The 17,821-nt window shown below is 51.4% G+C and overlaps 1 protein-coding gene across 1 annotated transcript; it reads left to right on the top strand.

Moving 5' to 3' along the window:
• The first annotated feature begins 1,564 nt into the window (after window positions 1-1,564).
• On the top strand, window positions 1,565-3,439 carry CCDC185 (coiled-coil domain containing 185). Its single transcript, XM_036354714.1, has one exon. It carries the CDS (start codon window positions 1,565-1,567, stop codon window positions 3,437-3,439), a length of 1,875 nt encoding a protein of 624 aa, XP_036210607.1.
• The last annotated feature ends 14,382 nt before the right edge of the window (window positions 3,440-17,821 follow it).

Genomic DNA, 17,821 nt, shown 5'->3' with positions numbered 1-17,821 from the left:
TCCATGGAAACGTAACTTTCCTGTTTCCCAGGCTCTTATCCCACTATTTTGTGCTTTTCTAAAAAAGAAGCGTATAATCCACAATTTTCATCCTTAGTGCTGGATTCACATAAGCTTTTCACTGACTGCCCTGGGTGTGTACGGAATATATGTATATTTTTTTTACTCTTTTGTGGGTCTGCTATTTTTTTAAATATATTTTATTGATTTTTTACAGAGAGGAAGGGAGAGGGATAGAGAGCCAGAAACATCGATGGGAGAGAAACATCGATCAGCTGCCTCCCGCACACCTCCCACTGGGGATGTGCCCGCAACCAGGGTACATGCCCTTGACTGGAATCGAACCAGGGACCTTTTAGTCCGCAGGCCGACTCTCTATCCATTGAGCCACACCGGCTAGGGCAGGGTCTGCTATTTTTGAAGAATCCCTATCTCAAAGGCACTTGTAGAGAGAGGCCTGCTGTGTCTTCTCAGATACAGTTCCTTGGGGCATCCGCTTCCCAGGGTAGCCAAGGAAAAAGTGAAGGTGGGGCATGAAAGAACTGAATTCCTGAGAAATTGTACTGCAAAGCTGACTTCTGAATATTAATCATTTACCCTATCCTCCAGCCATGGATGTGCAAACAGTTTCACAAGAGACACAACCCTCAGGGAACAGAGCGTGATGACTATTTCATACCATGACAGCTGGACCCCAATGTTCTATTTCTGCCCCTAGCAAATGGACGGGTAGTCTCTGTCCTGTCCGAAAGTTTAAACGTGTAAACAAAACGTACTTTGGACTTAAAACGGCGAAAGTGTGGTGCACCACATTAAGGCCTCCTATAGCCCTTCATCTGCATGGACCATAGAGAGGCACAGAGGTAAGGAGGTGACCTTAAGGTCCCTTAAGGACAACTCAGGACTCCTCGGCCCCCCCTCCCCCCCTACCCCGGCCTAGGCCCTTCCCCCCACTTCCATCCTGAAGGCATGGCTTCACCGGATTCTCTCGGAAGCCTGCTATTGTAAGCTGTGCAGCTGGGAGGTCAAATTCCTGCCGGTGTGGCTCAGGGGTTGAGCGGTGACCCTATGAACCAGGAGGTCAGGGTTGGATTCTCCATCAGGGCACATGCCCAGGTGGCAGGCTCCATCCCCAGTGTGGGGCGGGCAGGAGGCAGCCCATCTATGATTCTCTCTCATCATTGATGTTTCTCTCTCTCTCTCCCTCTCTGAAATCAATAAAATATATATATATTTTTTAAAAAATTCTGCCTAAAATAACGGTGCTTGGTTCACTAGGAACCCTCAGCTTTAAGGGTCACCCTGATTTCCTATAGCCCCCTGTCCCCTGAGCCTCCTCCCCACTCTCTGACACCCCCACCACCAGGTGTAGGGTTCTAGGGGGGCGGGGGGGGGGGGCCTGGTCTAAGGCTGCGGGAACGCGCGGCGCCAGGGCCATTGTGAAGTGGCCAGAGCGTCACAAGCGCCCCGCCCCAGGAGATCGCAGGGCAGCGCGGGCCCCGCAGCGCCCCCTGGAGGCTCCGGGGTCCAGGTTCAGACGCCGGGAGGGCGCCCCGCGAGGAGCATGGAGGACTTCGGCCCCTTCCCCGCGCGGCCTCACCGGGACCTCGGGGAGCGCGCGTCCTCGGCACGGCTGCGCAGGTCCCGGCCCCAGGCCAAGGCCCGGCCGGCTCGGGGCTGCTGGGCCGGGACTCCCGGGGAGGGGAGCGAGGCCCCGGCTCCCTGGCCTCCCCGCCACCAGTCCCCCGACTCCCCGCGGGAAAGCCGCAGCCTGAGCGACGTGGCCCAGAGGCGCCCCGACGGCGCCAGGAAGCACCGGCCCCGCGGCTGGCGCCCGAGAGATGCCTGGGGGGAGCCCCGGATCCCGCCCCGACCGCGGGGCAGCCAGCACAGCCCGGCCTGGCCGCTCCAGCTCCAGCTGTCACCGCAGCAGCCCCTGCGCTGCCAGCACTGCCCCCCGGCCCAGGGAGACTCGCCCCCTCCGTACCCCGAGGGCGCGTACACGCCCCTAAGTGGGATGTTCGGGGCCGAAGAGGGGCAGAGTGGGGACCCGTGGGCGGTGCCGGTCTGCGGGGGGCTGGACCGCTGGTCCCTGTCCTCGCTTCCCTCCGAGAAGTCCTCGGCGCCCTCCCAGGAGTTCAGGACGCTGTCCGCCTGCGCGTGCGCCCCCAAGAGGGACAGCGGGGACCGGCTGGCGTCGTTTGCCAGCCAGGCCTTCCTCCAGCCCGCGCTCTCGGGCCAGGAGACGAAGAGCCAGCACACGCAGCTCCTCAAGAACAAGCTGGAAGAGGCCGTGGTGTCCTCCCGGGACCAGAAGATCGTGGCCCTGGTGCTGACCCGGCTCAAGAAGGCGCAGAGGATGCGGGAGCTGCAGCAGCAGGCGGCGGCGGCCTGGGAGGATCTCAAGCGCTCGGACCACAAGGTCCAGGTGACCCTGGAGCGGGAGCGCAAGCTGCTGCTGCAGCAGAACCGCGCCCAGTGGCAGCGGGAGAAGGAGCAGCGCAAGGCGCGCCCGAGCCGGGAGCCGCGTGTCCAGCGGCCGCGCGACCACCAAGCCAGGCACGCGGCCCAGCAGGACAGCCTGTGGCCGGCGCCATCCGAGGATCAGGACATCCGGCGCCAGGACCGGCCGGATCGGGCCCGCCTGGAGGCCGCCAAGCCCAGGAGGCCGGGCCCGGTGCCGCGCCTGAGGGAGCAGGAGCAGGAGCTGGAGCAGGAGCTAGAGAAGACGCTGCCAGAGCAGCGGAAGCCGACCAGCCTGGAGCCCACCGGTCCCCAGAAGCAGCCGCCCGCCACCGAGGACCAGAAGAAGGTGCGCGAGGCCAACCTCAGCTCCCTGGTCAATTTCCAGGCCCGCAAGGTGCTCATGGACTGTCAGGTCAAGGCCGAGGAGCTGCTCCGCCGGCTGTCGCTGGAGCAGAGCTCGCAGCGGGCGCAGGAGCTGCACAAGGGCCTGGGGAAGGAGCGGCCCCGGGAGCTGCGGGACCGGGCCCGCCGGGAGGAGGAGCAGTACCAGCAGGTGCGGCTGCGCGCCGAGGAGCTGGAGGAGCAGCGGCGGGTGCGCAAGCGGCTGCTGGGGCGGCTGGCGGAGCAGAAGGTGCAACAGGCCCGCAGCAGCGCGCAGCGCAGCCTCAGCGAGAAGGCGCAGCACGTCCGCGAGCTCAACCTCCTGCGGGAGAAGAACCACCACATCCTGAAGCTGAAGGCCGAGAAGGAGGAGAAGTGTCACATCGAGGGCATCAAGGAAGCCATCCGCAAGAAGGAGCAGAGGATGGAGCAGCTCTCGCAGGAGAAGGAGGCCGCCTCCGCCGCCGCCTCCGCCTCCGAGGGCTTCCCAAAGGCCTCCAGGGCCTGCAGGCGGGACGGCGGGAAAGCGCCTGGCAGCGGCTGCTACGATCGCGTGGACGACGGGGAGGCCCCGCTCCGAGGCGGCTACTGAGAACCCCAAGGAGATATGGCGATGCGATGGGATTCCTTTTATAACCCGACTATACGTGTGAGCATGGATTTTAAGAAAAATATATAAAATAGCTGCGATTTCCTCTCGTGAACTAGTCGATTGATTCGCTTGGATAAGCCGAGAAGCTTGGGAATAGAAGTTGGGGGGATGTTACGGACGTGGCTTGGCCTTTGTAAGTTGTCTGTCTGGATGGAATGTATTCCTTGAGCTCTGAGGTCATCTTAGAAGCCTATGCATCAGGCCCGTCTTGGAGGAAACAGAGGGAGAAAAATCTATATACCATAGGAGAAACACTTCTGTGTCAGGTTGGGCACGGGTGACGTGGGAAATAGCAGTCATAAGAAATCCCCAAGCCCTAACCGGTTTGGCTCAGTGGATAGAGCATCGGCCTGCGGACTGAAGTGTCCCGGGTTCAATTCCAGTCAAGGGCATGTACCTTGGTTGCGGGCACATCCCCAGTGGGAGGTGTGCAGGAGACAGCTGATCGATGTTTCTCTCTCATGGATGTTTCTAACTCTCTATCCCTCTCCCTTCCTCTCTGTAAAAAATCAATAGAATATATTTAAAAAAAAAAAAAAAGTCCCCGAGGGAGGATTCAGATGGGCGTAGCAGAGTTGGGAGCCCTGCGTACTGCACCCCCTTATAGTTTATAATGCACATGAACGTGTTAAAGGCTCTGAAAAGGCCTGCAGTAAAGAGACTCATTTAAGCTAGTGTGTTTTTTACAATTCCTGGAACCTTTTTCTTTTTTTCTTCTCTAATCCTTCCATGGAGTTGGTGTTCTGTGAAATGTTTTTGGAAACAGCTATCTATAGCTCCTCCCGGATTATGAGCTGCTTTGGTCTGCCTTGGACAGAAAAACGTTGGCAATTCCTTTAGCACTCCTGCCTGGTGGATCTTTCACAGCCCCGTGATCCGAGAGCTCCCTGCAATCTTCTGTTCTGATTTTTTCCCCCCTTTTGGTCAGTTCTATCCGGTCTTTGGGGGGGGGGGGGGGGGGGGATCTATTGGAGTTCTTCTATTTCCCTCTCTTTCTCCGTTGTTTCTTTTGCTGGAGGTATGTGGTGTCATTCTATCTCCCACGTGGGGTCTAATTAACCAAGCTCTGAATGAATGACGAAGCATGCAGGATTTGGGACTGTGACGTTTTAAGTAAGGAGTCAGAGGCCAAGCAGAACTTAACCCATCACATCTCAAAGTCCCTATCAAAAAATTCTAAAATGTTCTTTTAGAGTCCTCTTGTAACATGTATCTTTAAAAGAGAGAGAAATAGAGTAAGCCCCAATGGAAAATTTCTGTCATATTAGTATTTTTTAAAAATATATTTTTACTGATTTCAGAGAGGAAGGGAGAGGGAGAGAGAGATAGAAACATCAGTGATGAGAGAGAATCATCCATCGGCTGCCTCCTGCAGGCCCCCTACTGGGGATGGAGCTGGCAACCCAAGCATGTGCCCTTGATTGGAATCGAACCTGGGACCCTTCAGTCTGCAGGCGGATGCTCTATCCACTGAGCCAAACCAGCTAGGGCTATGTTAGAATTTTTGAAATGACATGAAAGGTAACTGGCGAGGAATATTGTTCCACAGTCAGTATGAGAGCCACATTCTCATATAATGGGAACTGGGCCTTCTCCCCTAGTTCGTTTTCTTCCCTGGTCCTAGGTCCCCTCCAACCGCTGTCCCCAAAGAGGCTTACTCGGGCTCTCAATATTTTGCTCAAAAATGGAAGGGCTCATGCATCTCGCCTGTTTCCAATCTTACTCCCTTCTCTTCACCCAAGTTAGTCCTCTGCTCTGGCTGAATGCCCTGGGCCTCCCTGGCATTCTAGGAGAGAGCCTACGATGTTTCAGGCAGACCGCGGATGATCTAACTCCTCCCCTTGATATGGTTATGTGACTTTGGGGAAGTTACCTTCCTCGTCTTACAGGTGAGGCAACCGGTCAGCCTCAGTTGCCTCGTCTGTAAAATGGAAATATAATTCCTATCTCAAAGGGATGCTGTGAAGGGTGATTACATAACATAACCTAAGGTGTTTGGCGTAGAGCCCAGAACCTAATTACACACCCATCATTCAAGTGCGGGTTTTATTATGATGCGGACCTTCTGTTCCTGGCAATTCCATTCTCCCTATCTCCATGCCGCCCGTCATATCCGAGTCTGATTTTTCTGAGCTGAGTTCACATTCCGTCTTCCCTGTGCAATGTAGGGCCACCCTGGCTGTCCCATATTGGCAACCCGTTCTTGGTTGCTGTTATGTGTGGCGTATCCATTTTGCAATCCGTATCTTAGCTTCCAAGCTGGACTGTGTGCTACTTGAGGCCAAGGTCATTGCCTGAGAGATCTTCGTGCCCATCCTTAACATGGTGGTCAATATATAGTCAAAGTCAAAGCCTTTAAGCAGGACGACCCCACGTCCATACCAGCCCAGTGTTGTTAGCTCTTTGCTCCAAGAAATAAACTCCCTGCTCTCAGAAAAAGAAGGCCTGAAGACATAAAAGCATTACATAGGTACGGTCTCTATCTGATAAAATGTTTGATTCGTCTGGAAGATAAAATAATTCTTACAAAGTCATACATATATAAAGTAAAATTGATAGAGCACACAGAGAAATCAAACTCATCATCAGAGTGAGAGATGTTTGGGGTATCATGGATGGGACAAAAAATTTGTAAAATTATAAAAATTCAATGAGCAAATTTGGTTTATTGGTCATGTATAGATGTGATGTAGAATGGAATATTTACAAAAATTGACCAAGAAATAGGCCATAAAAGAAGGGTAAAAATTTTCAAATATCCATTATCATATGAAACAAGTTGTTTTTTTAACCACAGTCCAATTAGAACTCTAAAATACATGCTTAGAACTTTAAAATCTCACTTTTTAAGGTAACTTCCCCAAAGTCACTTAACTATAAGAGAACGCATTATATTCGTGTAGGATATGCTTCTAACATCTTTCTGGGTTCAAATAATAAGAAAAATTTCAATATATTTGGAACTAGACAATAATGAAAATATAATACACCAAGGCTTATGGCAATGCAGTGAAGAAGATAATGTGAGAGAATGTAGATGTAAATGCTTATTCATATGAGAAGAAAAGGTGGAAATTAATAAGCTAGTCACTCAACTTAAGAAATTAGAAAAAGAACAACAGAATAAGTTTAAAGAAAGATAACTACAAGAGCAGACACTAATGAACTAGAGAAGAAAGATGTAATGAATATAATGAACTAAACTAAAAGTTGCTTGTTAGAAAACAGGAATGAAATTGGCAAGCTTCTAACAGAGTACAAGGAAGAGAGACACACAAATAATATTGAAAAGAAGGGGCTATAATGAGAGATCCGGTAGAAACTAAAAAGATAAGAGGGTACTATAAAAAAACCTGTAAGCCAAAGAATGCGTAAGGATGCATTAACTTAGAAGAAATGAACACATTCCTTTAAAAATAACCAACTCAAAAGGAATAAGAAGTCCAAATAGCTCATAACCCTTAAAACAAATGAATCAACTGTTTAATTTTCCTACAAAGAATCACCAGGCCAGATGCTTTTACAGGTAAAGTCTACTGAATGTTCCCAGGACAAATCCTAATCTGATGCAAATCATCTGAGAGAGAAAAGAGACTACTTCCCAACTGATTCTGTCCACGATACCTTTGATACTAAAACTGGAAAAATGTAATAAAGAAAAATCATAGGAAAGCCTCATGCATGAACATAAAGGCAGTAATCCTACACAAATATTAGTTAAATGAATCCTGCACTTTATAAAAAAAGATAACACATCATGACTAAACTGGGTTTATTCCAGGAATATAGGGCTTAACTTCAGAAAATCTGTAATTATCATTCACTACATTAGCATATTAAAAGAACAAAGCAATATGGTAATGTCACTGGATGAACAAAACACATTTGATGAAATTCAAAATACCTATTTATAATTTTTTTTAAAATTGAACCCGCTCAGAATAGAAAGGGATTTTCTTAATCTGATAAGGGAAGTCTACCAAAAACCTACACAAACATTATTTTTTTAGAGTGAAACAGTGAAGGCTTTTAAAATCGGGAAGAAAAAAGAAAAAGAAAAACCTCAAAACTCTCATTCTTCACAGATGATATGATTGTCCCCATAGAGTATTTTATCTACAACCTTAAAAAGTTTATATATTCACAACAGATATATATATATATATATATATTTTGGTAATAGCCAAGAACCAGAAACAATTCAACACCCATGAATGGTAAAATGGATAAATAAATCGAGCCACAGTCACACAATGGAATTCTATGCAGCAAAGAGCTTACAAATGATCAACAGCCATGCTGACAAACTGGGTGAGTCTCACCCACGTACTGCTGAATGAATGAGCCAGGCACCAAAAAACACACACTGCGTGATTCCATTTATATAAAGTACAAACACAGGCACGAGTCGTCTCTGCTGTGGACGGTGGACTCCCTTAGTGGGGGGCTTATGGCGGGGGAGGGGGACGGAAAGGCAGCACGCAGTCATGGGTAAACCATGGGGCGTAGAGTCGATCAATGTTGGGCGTAGACTCTGGCTCTGCCATTCACCAGCTGTCTGCCTACCCACTGGGAGACGCAGTTTCCTCCGCTGGAAAATGGACACAGTGATGGTCCTCGCCTCGCTGGGTTGCCGTGAAGTGAAGGAGAGAATGCCTGTGAAGTCTGTGGCTCAGAAAGTTCTGGAAAATGAGAGCTATGGTTGTTATCAGTGTTCCTCCTCTTCATGGCCCCTCCACCAGGGGTCTGGTGCTTCAGAGGGCTTTAGATTTCAAGACATTTCCTCCAGAGCTGCTTGGGGGCCTGCCCCACACCAGCCATGCCCTGTTCGGCCCACACTGGTGTGGGTTTGTCATTGAAATGCCTGCTGGGGCCACGGGCACCGAGGGTCAGGCGGTAATTCTGCAAGGGGAGGCCTGAGATACTAATTCAACTGCTTGCTTGCCTGAGCTTCCTACAAATCCCAGAACCAGCAGAGCAGACCTCTCGCTCTCGCCTTTGTGGCCAGAGCTGCTTGAGCCCCGGGCATTTTGACAGCGGCTGCCTGTGGGAGGCCTTCTCACACTCAGGCAGCCGCCCACCCCACCCGCCCCGGGGGTGCACAGGCATTCACCGCGGAAAGAATGCCGCTTCCCCCCACAAATGCCTTTCTTTTCCTGAAAGCTTCCAAAATAGATTTTGAATTGTACCGTTTTCGTACAATGCTGTTTTTTTGCAAAGGGTTTCTTGAATTAATTAGTTGTGCTCAGTGTTTGAAAAATAGCCTCTCTCCAAGAGAAGGGATATAAAGTGTCTATTTAACACAACCTGTAGAAACAGGAGCACCCCAGAGCCTAACTGAAGGAGATGGAGAGGGGACCCCAGGAGGATCCACACTTGGGGTTCTGGGAGGGAGCCGTGAACTTGACCTCACGGATTTCCATGAGCTTTCCCAGTTAGTACTCACTGGGCTCCATTCATTAGACAAGGCAACTGGAGAAAAAGCAGAAAGAATACACAACCAGACACACACACACACACACACACACACACACACACACACGCACACGCACACGCACACACGGTCCAAGGGACATAGGACGGAGCGAGGGGTCCAAGCATCCTACCAATGTGACTTGTGCTGCACCCCAAGATGGGTCTCCGGCTGTTAAAGTAGCGAGGAAAATGGGAAACACTCCCCTAGTTCGTGGCATAAAGCAAGAAGGAGCCGGAAGTGGGCTGCGCTGGGATAGGGGTGCTGCACGGAGCCCCCCCATAAAACCAGAAGAAAGCCGTCCGTCGCCCTCCTGCGTTAGTCTTTCAGGCAGAAAAAGTCCTGGCAGAAGTGATTTTTGCAGGTTGAACTAAAAAGGATTCTCTTGGGAGCACAGGGGGTCAATGATAAGAGATGCAGAGGCCCTTTGGAAAGCTAAAGGGGTTACGCAAAGATGAGGGACCACTGTTTTCAGCAGGGTGTTTGCTAAGATGCCATCCGGGGTCATGACACCTCAAGGACCAGTCAGGTCAGGATGAGATAGGTCAAGGGCAGTCCCACTACTGGTGAACCTCCAGCGACCAGCAAGCCCCTCGCTTCTCTGGCCTTGGGCTTCCACATCTGTAAATGGGGTGCAATAACCCCCCACTCACAGAGTTGATGGGAGGTCACAGAGGTCAAAGTGCCCAGGATACGGGAGACCCTCAAAAACAGCTATTCTTCACTGAGCTTTTATTTTGTTGTTGTTTTTAATATTTTTATTGATTTCAGAGAGGAAGGATAGGAGAGAGGGGGAGAGGGAGAGAAGGAGAGAGAGAGAGAGAAAGAGAGAGAGAGAGAGAGACATCAATAATGAGAATCATTGACTGGCTGCCTCCTGCACGCCCCACACAGGATCGAGCCCACCACCCAGGCATGTACCCTGACCAAGAATCTGAACCATGACCTCCTGGTTCATAGGTTGATGCTCAACCACTGGGCCACACCGGCCGGGCACGGAGCTCTTATTTTGTCCCAGACACCTGCTGAGTGCCTGCGTCCCATCCCCCATTGATCTGCACAGGGCACCTATGCGATCAGAACTCCCCATTACGATGAAGATTCCATTTATGAGAACTCTGAGATGCTCAGAGGGTAGGCGGCGCGCTCGAGGCCCCAAAACCCATATGTGACGGGGTCCAGGCCCAAACACAGATCAGGCGGCCCCAGCCCCAGGCGGTTCACTCTCCACCAGGTTTCCTCTCGCAAGGCTGGGTGGAGCCCAGGCAGGCTGTCCGTCTTGGGAAAGGCAGGTACTGCTGTATAATTTCCTGAACTTCATTCTGCAGCAGCTGTTCTCGTGTTGGCTGCCAAGAAATTGAATTGGAACAGCTCTGTGGGGGACTCCCTGCTGGCCAGGCCAGGGCTCAGACAGCTGTTCCGGGAGCTCCATGTGAGTCCCCGAGCCAGGGGGGGTGACCTCTGCACAGCGGGGGTAGGTGGCCATCACACTGTAGCTTCCAAGGGCAACAGATCAGCCAACGGCGCCCGTCCCCACCCTGTAAAAAGGGACCCAGAGCAGGTTCCCTCTGCGTGGCCGGGCAGGTGCCTGAGAACCCCGGGGCACCCCCTGGTCCTCCCGTAGGAGTGTAGTTTGGCCTCTTTCAAAGCTTCCCAAGAAACTGTTTAAGAAGTAACATTTGATCCCAGCCAGCGTGGCTCAGTGGTTGAGCATCGACCTATGAACCAGGAGGTCACGGTTCGATTCCCGGTCAGGGCACATGCCCGGGTTGTGGGCTCGGTCCCCAGTGTGGGATGTGCAGGAGGCAGCCAGTGAATGATTCTCTCTCATCATTGATGTTTCTATCTCTCTCTCCCTCTCCCTTCCTCTCTGGTTCCCCACCTTGTGTTGGCCACCCCCTGCCTCAGCATCTCTAACGTCCTGATGCCCCTCCCCCTGTGACATCTAATCCTTATTCTTCAAAACGTGAGCTCCTATTCACATAGAGGAAGCCTCAAAGGCCATTCACTTGGTCTAAACAAGCTTCCAACGAGCATGGCATCCATGACAGAGGAAAATAAAAGAACGAAAGGACCGTTGAAGTCCTGAGGAAGAAACCACTAAGAAATTGTTAAAAAAAATAATAATAATAATCTGAAGTGATAGGAAAAAAATAGCACATAAAGTTTCAAAACATGATAGAGAACTGAAATGCATCAATATGTCACAATATTTATATGCTGTAGGTGAGGCCCCCAGAACCAGAAGAAATGCAGAAAGTTCACTGTTAACAACTCCTTCTCGAATCGCCCCCCTTAAGCATCAAATCGCCCCCCTGTGGGGCATGCGCCCAGGTTGGGAACTTCACCATTGGTCCTCCACACCACCTGTGCGGTAGGTACTACCAGGCCCATTTTGGAGCCGAGGAACGGAAGCTAAGAGGCGACTTACCAAGTCACCTGGGAGAAAGCGGGCAAGCAACCGCATGAAATATTAAACGGAGTGGAAGAGCTGGGAGGAGGCTGGGCCATCCGCCTTGCCAATGACCTCAGCGCCGGCAAGGCCTCCTCATCTCCGCGCGGGGCTCCCTAAATCTCTCGCTCTCGGTCCAGCCCTCTCCTGAGCTGCAAAGCTCCGTAAATCTTAGCCGGCTGGCCGGCCGGCATCTCCTCCCGGTGCCCTAGCACACTCGGCCTGGCGAAGACCAACCGTCAGCACTTTCTTCCACGCCGCCCCAAACAAACTCCGCACCAATGTCTCCATTTCTGGCCGGCGCCACCTTCTCCGAAGCACTGAGGTTTGAAATCTTTTTTTTTTTAATATATATTTTTATTGATTTTAGAGAAGAAGGGAGAGGGAGAGAGAGATGGAAACATCAATGATGAGAGAGATTCATTGATTGGCTGCCGCCTGCACGCTCCCTACTGGGGATCGAACCCGCAACTCAGGCATGTGACCTTGACGGGAATCGAACCTGGGACCCTTCAGTCCATAGGCTGACACTCTATCCACTGACCTGAACCAGCCAGGGCAGTTTGAAATCTTGAGTGTTCCCACCTTTACCCCAGCATAGGCTGTCGAAATGCTTTTTTCTCACTTTCCGTCCTCTCGCATACCTGCACCCCTCCCCTCACCCAACCCCTTCCTGCCCAGAGAAATTGGGGCCCTTGTGGCAGAGACGCTAATATAGCTTCATCATTACCCATCCCCCAGCGCCCAAGGGTAATTTTTTGGAAGTTTATTCATCAGAAAAAGGAGTGTCAAGTCCTAGATCCAGTTTTAACGGTTCACATGACAGAATGGGCCGAGGATATTCAGAGTGAAGAAATTCTAATTTCGGTAGCATCTACCAGGCATTGTGCCAGATGCTTCCACATACATCAGCCAACTTAATTCAGAGAAACATTGATCATGCTCCCCCTCTCCCCCCACCCCTGCACATGCCCCGACTGGGGAGTGAACCTGCAACTCACGTATGCCCCAGACGGTGAATCAAACCCTCAATATTCCTGTCCTTGCAATCAACCGAGCCACACCAGCCAGGCACTTAAGTCTTATAACAACTCTGCAAGGAAGATGCTAGAAAACTCATTTTATAGTCAAGTTCAAAATCATGCTCAGTAAAGCTAACTAACATGCTCCAACCACACACCCAGAGAGTCTGGGACCCCTTCTCTTCTCCTTTGCACTCTCTCCCTAAGCGATCTCTTCCCTGCGTAAAACATCAGCCGTAAGCAGATCATGCCAATTCCTGTCCACAGCTCTGTGTTCCGGACTCCGCTGAACCACCTACTTCGCCTTCACTTAGGTGGCTAATCCACTGAGATCACTCAGCACATCCCAACACAAGTCTTGATTTCCACCCAAATAGTCCCTTCCCACCTCCCATGTTCCCCACCCGAGGAGGGGCTATCCCAGGCTGGGACACCTGGGCCCCAGGGACACGGGGACTAGGCCTCGACAGGGAAGGTTAGAAGACAGGTCAAGCAGCAAATCCAGCTCCCATTCCGCCCTCGGTGCGACTCTAACCTTCTCGATTCTACCAGCAGGACAATCCTGGCGCTGGCCCACTAGTCTCCGAGAGGCAGGTGCCCCTGGGGGGTGCTCTTGTGTCCTCTTTGCATAGAAATGCAACCAGGCAATGCACTTAAAATAGATGGGGAGCCGAAACCGGTTTGGCTCAGTGGATAGAGCATCGGCCTGCGGACTGAAAGGTCCCAGGTTCGATTCCGGTCAAGGGCATGTACCTGGGTTGCGAGCACATCCCCAGTAGGAGATGTGCAGGAGGCAGCTGATCAATGTTTCTCTCTCATCGATGTTTCTAACTCTCTATCTCTCTCCCTTCCTCTCTGTAAAAAATCAATAAAATATATTTTTTAAAAAAAATAGATGGGGATTCGCCTGGCTGGGCAGCTCAGTGGTTGAGTGTCAACCTATGGATCCGGAGGTCATGGTTTGATGCCAGTCAAGGACACATGCCCAGGTTGCGGGCTAGATCCCCAGTGTGGGGCGTGCAGGAGGCAGCCAATCCATGATTCTCTCCCATCATTGATGTTTCTATCTCTCTTTCCCACTCCCTTCCTCTCTGAAATCAATAAAAATATTTTTTAAAAAATAAAATAGATGGAAACTCTCTCCCTCCATTGGCACCCCTAACTCATTCCCTTCACCAATTTCTCCCCATGTAGCGACCTGGAAATACAGCAAAGCAACCTGGCCAGAGACCCGTACCATTTCTTGCCCTCTCTGGTATCCTAGGGGTGAAGAGTAAGGACCTGTCATATTCTTTATGACAAAGTGCCACGCACAGACTGCCTTTGACATTCAAATCTTGACTCAAATGCCATGAAACACGCGTGCCCTCCTTAAAGGATGGCTTTTCTGAGAGCGGATAATTCGCCATTATCTCTACACAACCAGGTGCCATTTGCGGGACCAGAGATTCATTTTCCTATTTGCAACCGTGAAAGGGGCCGAGATGCTTTAGGCTGCCAATTCTGGATGTTTTCCTCTCTGATCTGGGCTGGTGTTTGTGTCGGAGCAAAACCAGCCCGGAACAGTCAGCTAAATAAACACATGCCAAGCGAGGACATTTGCCAAGAGGGAAAATCTTCTCTCACTCATGCGGGACAGAGACGTGCTGGTCCGCGGGCCCAGGTCTGAGGACAGGCGTGAGGTCCAGAAGGGAGGTGGCAAGGCCCGGAGGTCACACAGGCCTTCCGTCACCGTGGGCCACGTGGGTTCGAGCTACGCAGAATCGGGAAGCCCATGTCCCAAGAGATGTTCACTGGGGAGAATGTCTGAAGGATAAAGGGAAGGGAGCAGGAAATGGTTGGAAAGACTTCACATAGGCTAGGGGAGAGGGGAGAGAAATGGACATCTGGGAGGGAGAAGAAACAAGAAAATGGATGCTGGTCAGCAGCCTTAGAGGCGTCTATAATAATCCTTTTTCTATAAAGAGAGAGTGTCTTTTCTCTTTCAAGTGCAGCTGTTGTGAAAAATCACTGTCCCACCTCCTAGCCCAGCCGTCGCCAACCGGTGGTCCATGGACCACTGGTGGTCCCTGAGGTCCGAAAGGTTGGCGACCGCTGCACGTCTAGCCTAAACCAGCGCCACACTGAACCCTAGAAGCGAGATCTCTGCATCGCACGGTTTTCCATCTCTGTGGCTCCTCTGTATATCTTTCTCTGGCAACCACATGCTGTGTATGTCCTCTGAGATGCATTTAAACACTAGCTATTTAATTCTCACGGTGCCAGCTGGGAGAGAGAACAAAGTCTCAGGGAAATCTATAGTCATAAAAGCGTAATATGCTAATTAACCGGATGTCCTCCCGGATGAAGCCGGGGCTGCGAGGGCCGAGCCCCTTGCATAAATTTCGTGCATTGAGCCTCTAGTTTATAATAGAAATGCCCAGAACTGAGACCCTCCAAAGCAGCCTTGCCTCCTAAGCAGGTCTCTGGCCCCAGAATATTCAGCAAAACCACATTCGTTCGGCCTGGGTGGTGGTCTTCTTTCTCAAGATTGCTTGGACTATTCGGGGTCTTCAGTGATTCCAAATTTTAGGATTGGTTTCTGTGAAAAATGCCATTGGCTGGCCAGGGAAAGAACTGTGTCAGGAATTTATGAACAAAGGGAAGAATTAAAAATTCATTTAGAAACCATTCACACGATGGAGAGGCACTCAAGAATACATTAATGACTTTTTAAATACTTTACTTAATGAGCAATGTTTGAGCTCCTGATAGAAATGAATTAAAAATGATAAGAGCAGCACGAAAACATATGGCTGCGCATGGACAAAGTTTATGAATTCCAAGCAAAACCCTAACTTTGGGTAAGTGCGGCGAATGGGCTGTACCAGTGATATTAATGAGGACTAACACAGGAATCTTAAAAATGATCAAAGACCAATAGAGAAGCATCTGTGTAGGCTTAGGGCCGTGGTCGGCAAACCGCGGCTCTCGAGCCACATGCGGCTCTTTGGCCCCTAGAGTGTGGCTCTTCCACAAAAAATCACGTGCGGGCGCGCACGTACAGTGCGATTGAAACTTCGTGGCCCATGCGCAGAAGTCGGTATTTTGTGGAAGAGCCACACTCAAGGGGCCAAAGAGCCGCATGTGGCTTGCGAGCCGCGGCTTGCCGAGCCACAATTTGCCGACCACTGGCTTAGGGGAAAGCCTCGTTATTACCTAGAAATACTCAACCTGATCAGGTGCGAATGCATTCTAAATCCAGCCGCATTATCAGACGATGTTATAGGTGTCAATGCAAGAAAAGGAAAAGCTGCAGGATTTAAGGAATCTCCTTCCCCTTAAAGTACAATTTCAAGAGTTCAAATGCTATACGTGGTGACTAACGGCGAGGGGGACATTGCCACCCGCTGGGAAAGGACGAATACTCCTCTGCCATTTGCTACCACATATGCGTTCCCAGGGCAGCTATCAAACTCCTGATGAAGACCCATGGGCTGCCATTGCAAATAGAAACCCTGACAGGAAACAGGACGTTCGTGAGCGCAAGCCCGGGTTTCCCATCAAGGATCGTCCCTGGGAAGTAAGACTTCGCATCTTATTCTCTCATCACCAGCATCTGCGATCAAGAGAAATGTGATCTATGGAAATGTAAGCCTCGCCTGCTACTCCCGTGAGCCATAGAGCTAGAGCATCCTCGCCCTGGCCGGTTTGGCGCAGTGGATAGAGCGTTGGCCTGCGGACTGAAGGGTCCCGGGTTCGATTCCGGTTGCAGGAATGCCCGGTTGCGGGCTCGACCCCCCAGTAGCGGGCGTACAGGAGGCAGCCGATCAATGATTCTCTCTCATCATGGATGCTTCTGTTTCTCTCACCTTCTCCCTTCCTCTCTGAAATCAATAAAAATACATTTTTTAGTCAAAACCGGTTTGGCTCAGTGGATAGAGCGTCGGCCTGTGGACTGAAGGGTCCCGGGTTCGATTCCGGCCAAGGGCATGTACCTGGGTTGCGGGCACATCCCCAGTGGGAGGTGTGCAGGAGGCAGCTGATCGATGTTTCTCTCTCATCGATGTTTCTAACTATCTATCTCTCTCCCTTCCTCTCTGTAAAAAAATCAATAATATATATTAAAAATATATTTTTTTAAAAAAATAAATAAAATAAAAATAAAAATACAGCATCCTCATTTTCTAGGTGCACAACGGCGTCCAAAAGGTCAGCGAGCTGTGCTTGAATCCACGCACTGCGTGCGCTCCGAAGGGGACCGCAGGGCGCCCTTCTCCCAACCTCACTCAGTCATCGGACTTGCTTACATGTGAGTGGTTCACGTCTCGGGGGACACGGGCGTCTCACGGGACGCAGCACGGAGAAACCCACGCGATCTATACCTGTGTCACACCGATGGGGGTTGGGGACAGCACACACCTAGCTTTCAAATCACACGCTCTTGGGTCTGGCTCCCCCAAGCCGGCGCTCAAAGCAGGATTTGGATAAAGAATTGGCGACCGCTTTTTTCTGAACAATGCGCTATCATCGCGTTAAATTCAGCCCCATGAGGGAACCAGGGTGGCCTTTATCCGGCAGTTTCCTGTCCTTGGCTTTGGCCTGTGCCCTCAATTCCTAGGACTGGTTTCTACTGTCCTCTCTCCCGCTGTGGGGTTTGTCCTCAGACCCTGAAGCAGCACAGACCTCTGCCCAGAGCCTGTGAAATGTCTAAGGAAGCAGGCTCAGTCGTCCTCGGCAGCTCCTACCCCTCTGGCTCCATCCAGGGGCTCAGAATCAGTCCCCGGAGATGCTGGGACACAGGCCCAAGAGACAGCCACCGACCGGGCCATGCCTGGGAGCAGGGCAGTCCCGCCAAGCACCGGTCCTGGGTCGGAGGCCCCGCTCTGCCACTCACCACGTGTCCCTGCTGCAGCTACTGACACTGTGTTATCTGCTGAGGGGAGCTTTGATCCTTCCTACTGGGGAGGGCGGGGGGGAGAATTTCAAAAACAAAGCCATGTAACCTGCTCAGAATAGGAAGCCGCACAGAGTAAACACTCAGAATTGGCCTCCCCTCCAAGCACCAGCCCACGCTGGGCTGACCCACTGTCTTCCTCGGGATTTCTCTCCCGGAACGCCCGTTCCGCAAGCAGATTTCTCATCGTCCTGCCTCCCCTGCTGCCCATCAGACTCCGGCGCTGGGCACGGGGCAGGCCCCACCGGGGCCCCGGGATCTCCTGGCACGTGCAAACGGATCTACGTAATTAACTTGTTTGGAGGTGGGACCCTCCAGGTCGCTGGGTCTCTAGCCACCCTTGCACCTCTGACGTAGTCAGTGCCAGGGACCCCCCCCCCCCCGCCTTTATCCCCCAGCACCGCTGCCGACCTCCCACACCGACAGGAAGGCAGCCCAA

The sequence above is a fragment of the Myotis myotis genome, unplaced genomic scaffold (genome assembly GCF_014108235.1).
Source record: "Myotis myotis isolate mMyoMyo1 unplaced genomic scaffold, mMyoMyo1.p scaffold_m19_p_21, whole genome shotgun sequence".
In the NCBI taxonomy this organism is placed as follows: domain Eukaryota; kingdom Metazoa; phylum Chordata; class Mammalia; order Chiroptera; family Vespertilionidae; genus Myotis; species Myotis myotis.
This window is presented reverse-complemented; position numbering and strand designations above follow the sequence as displayed.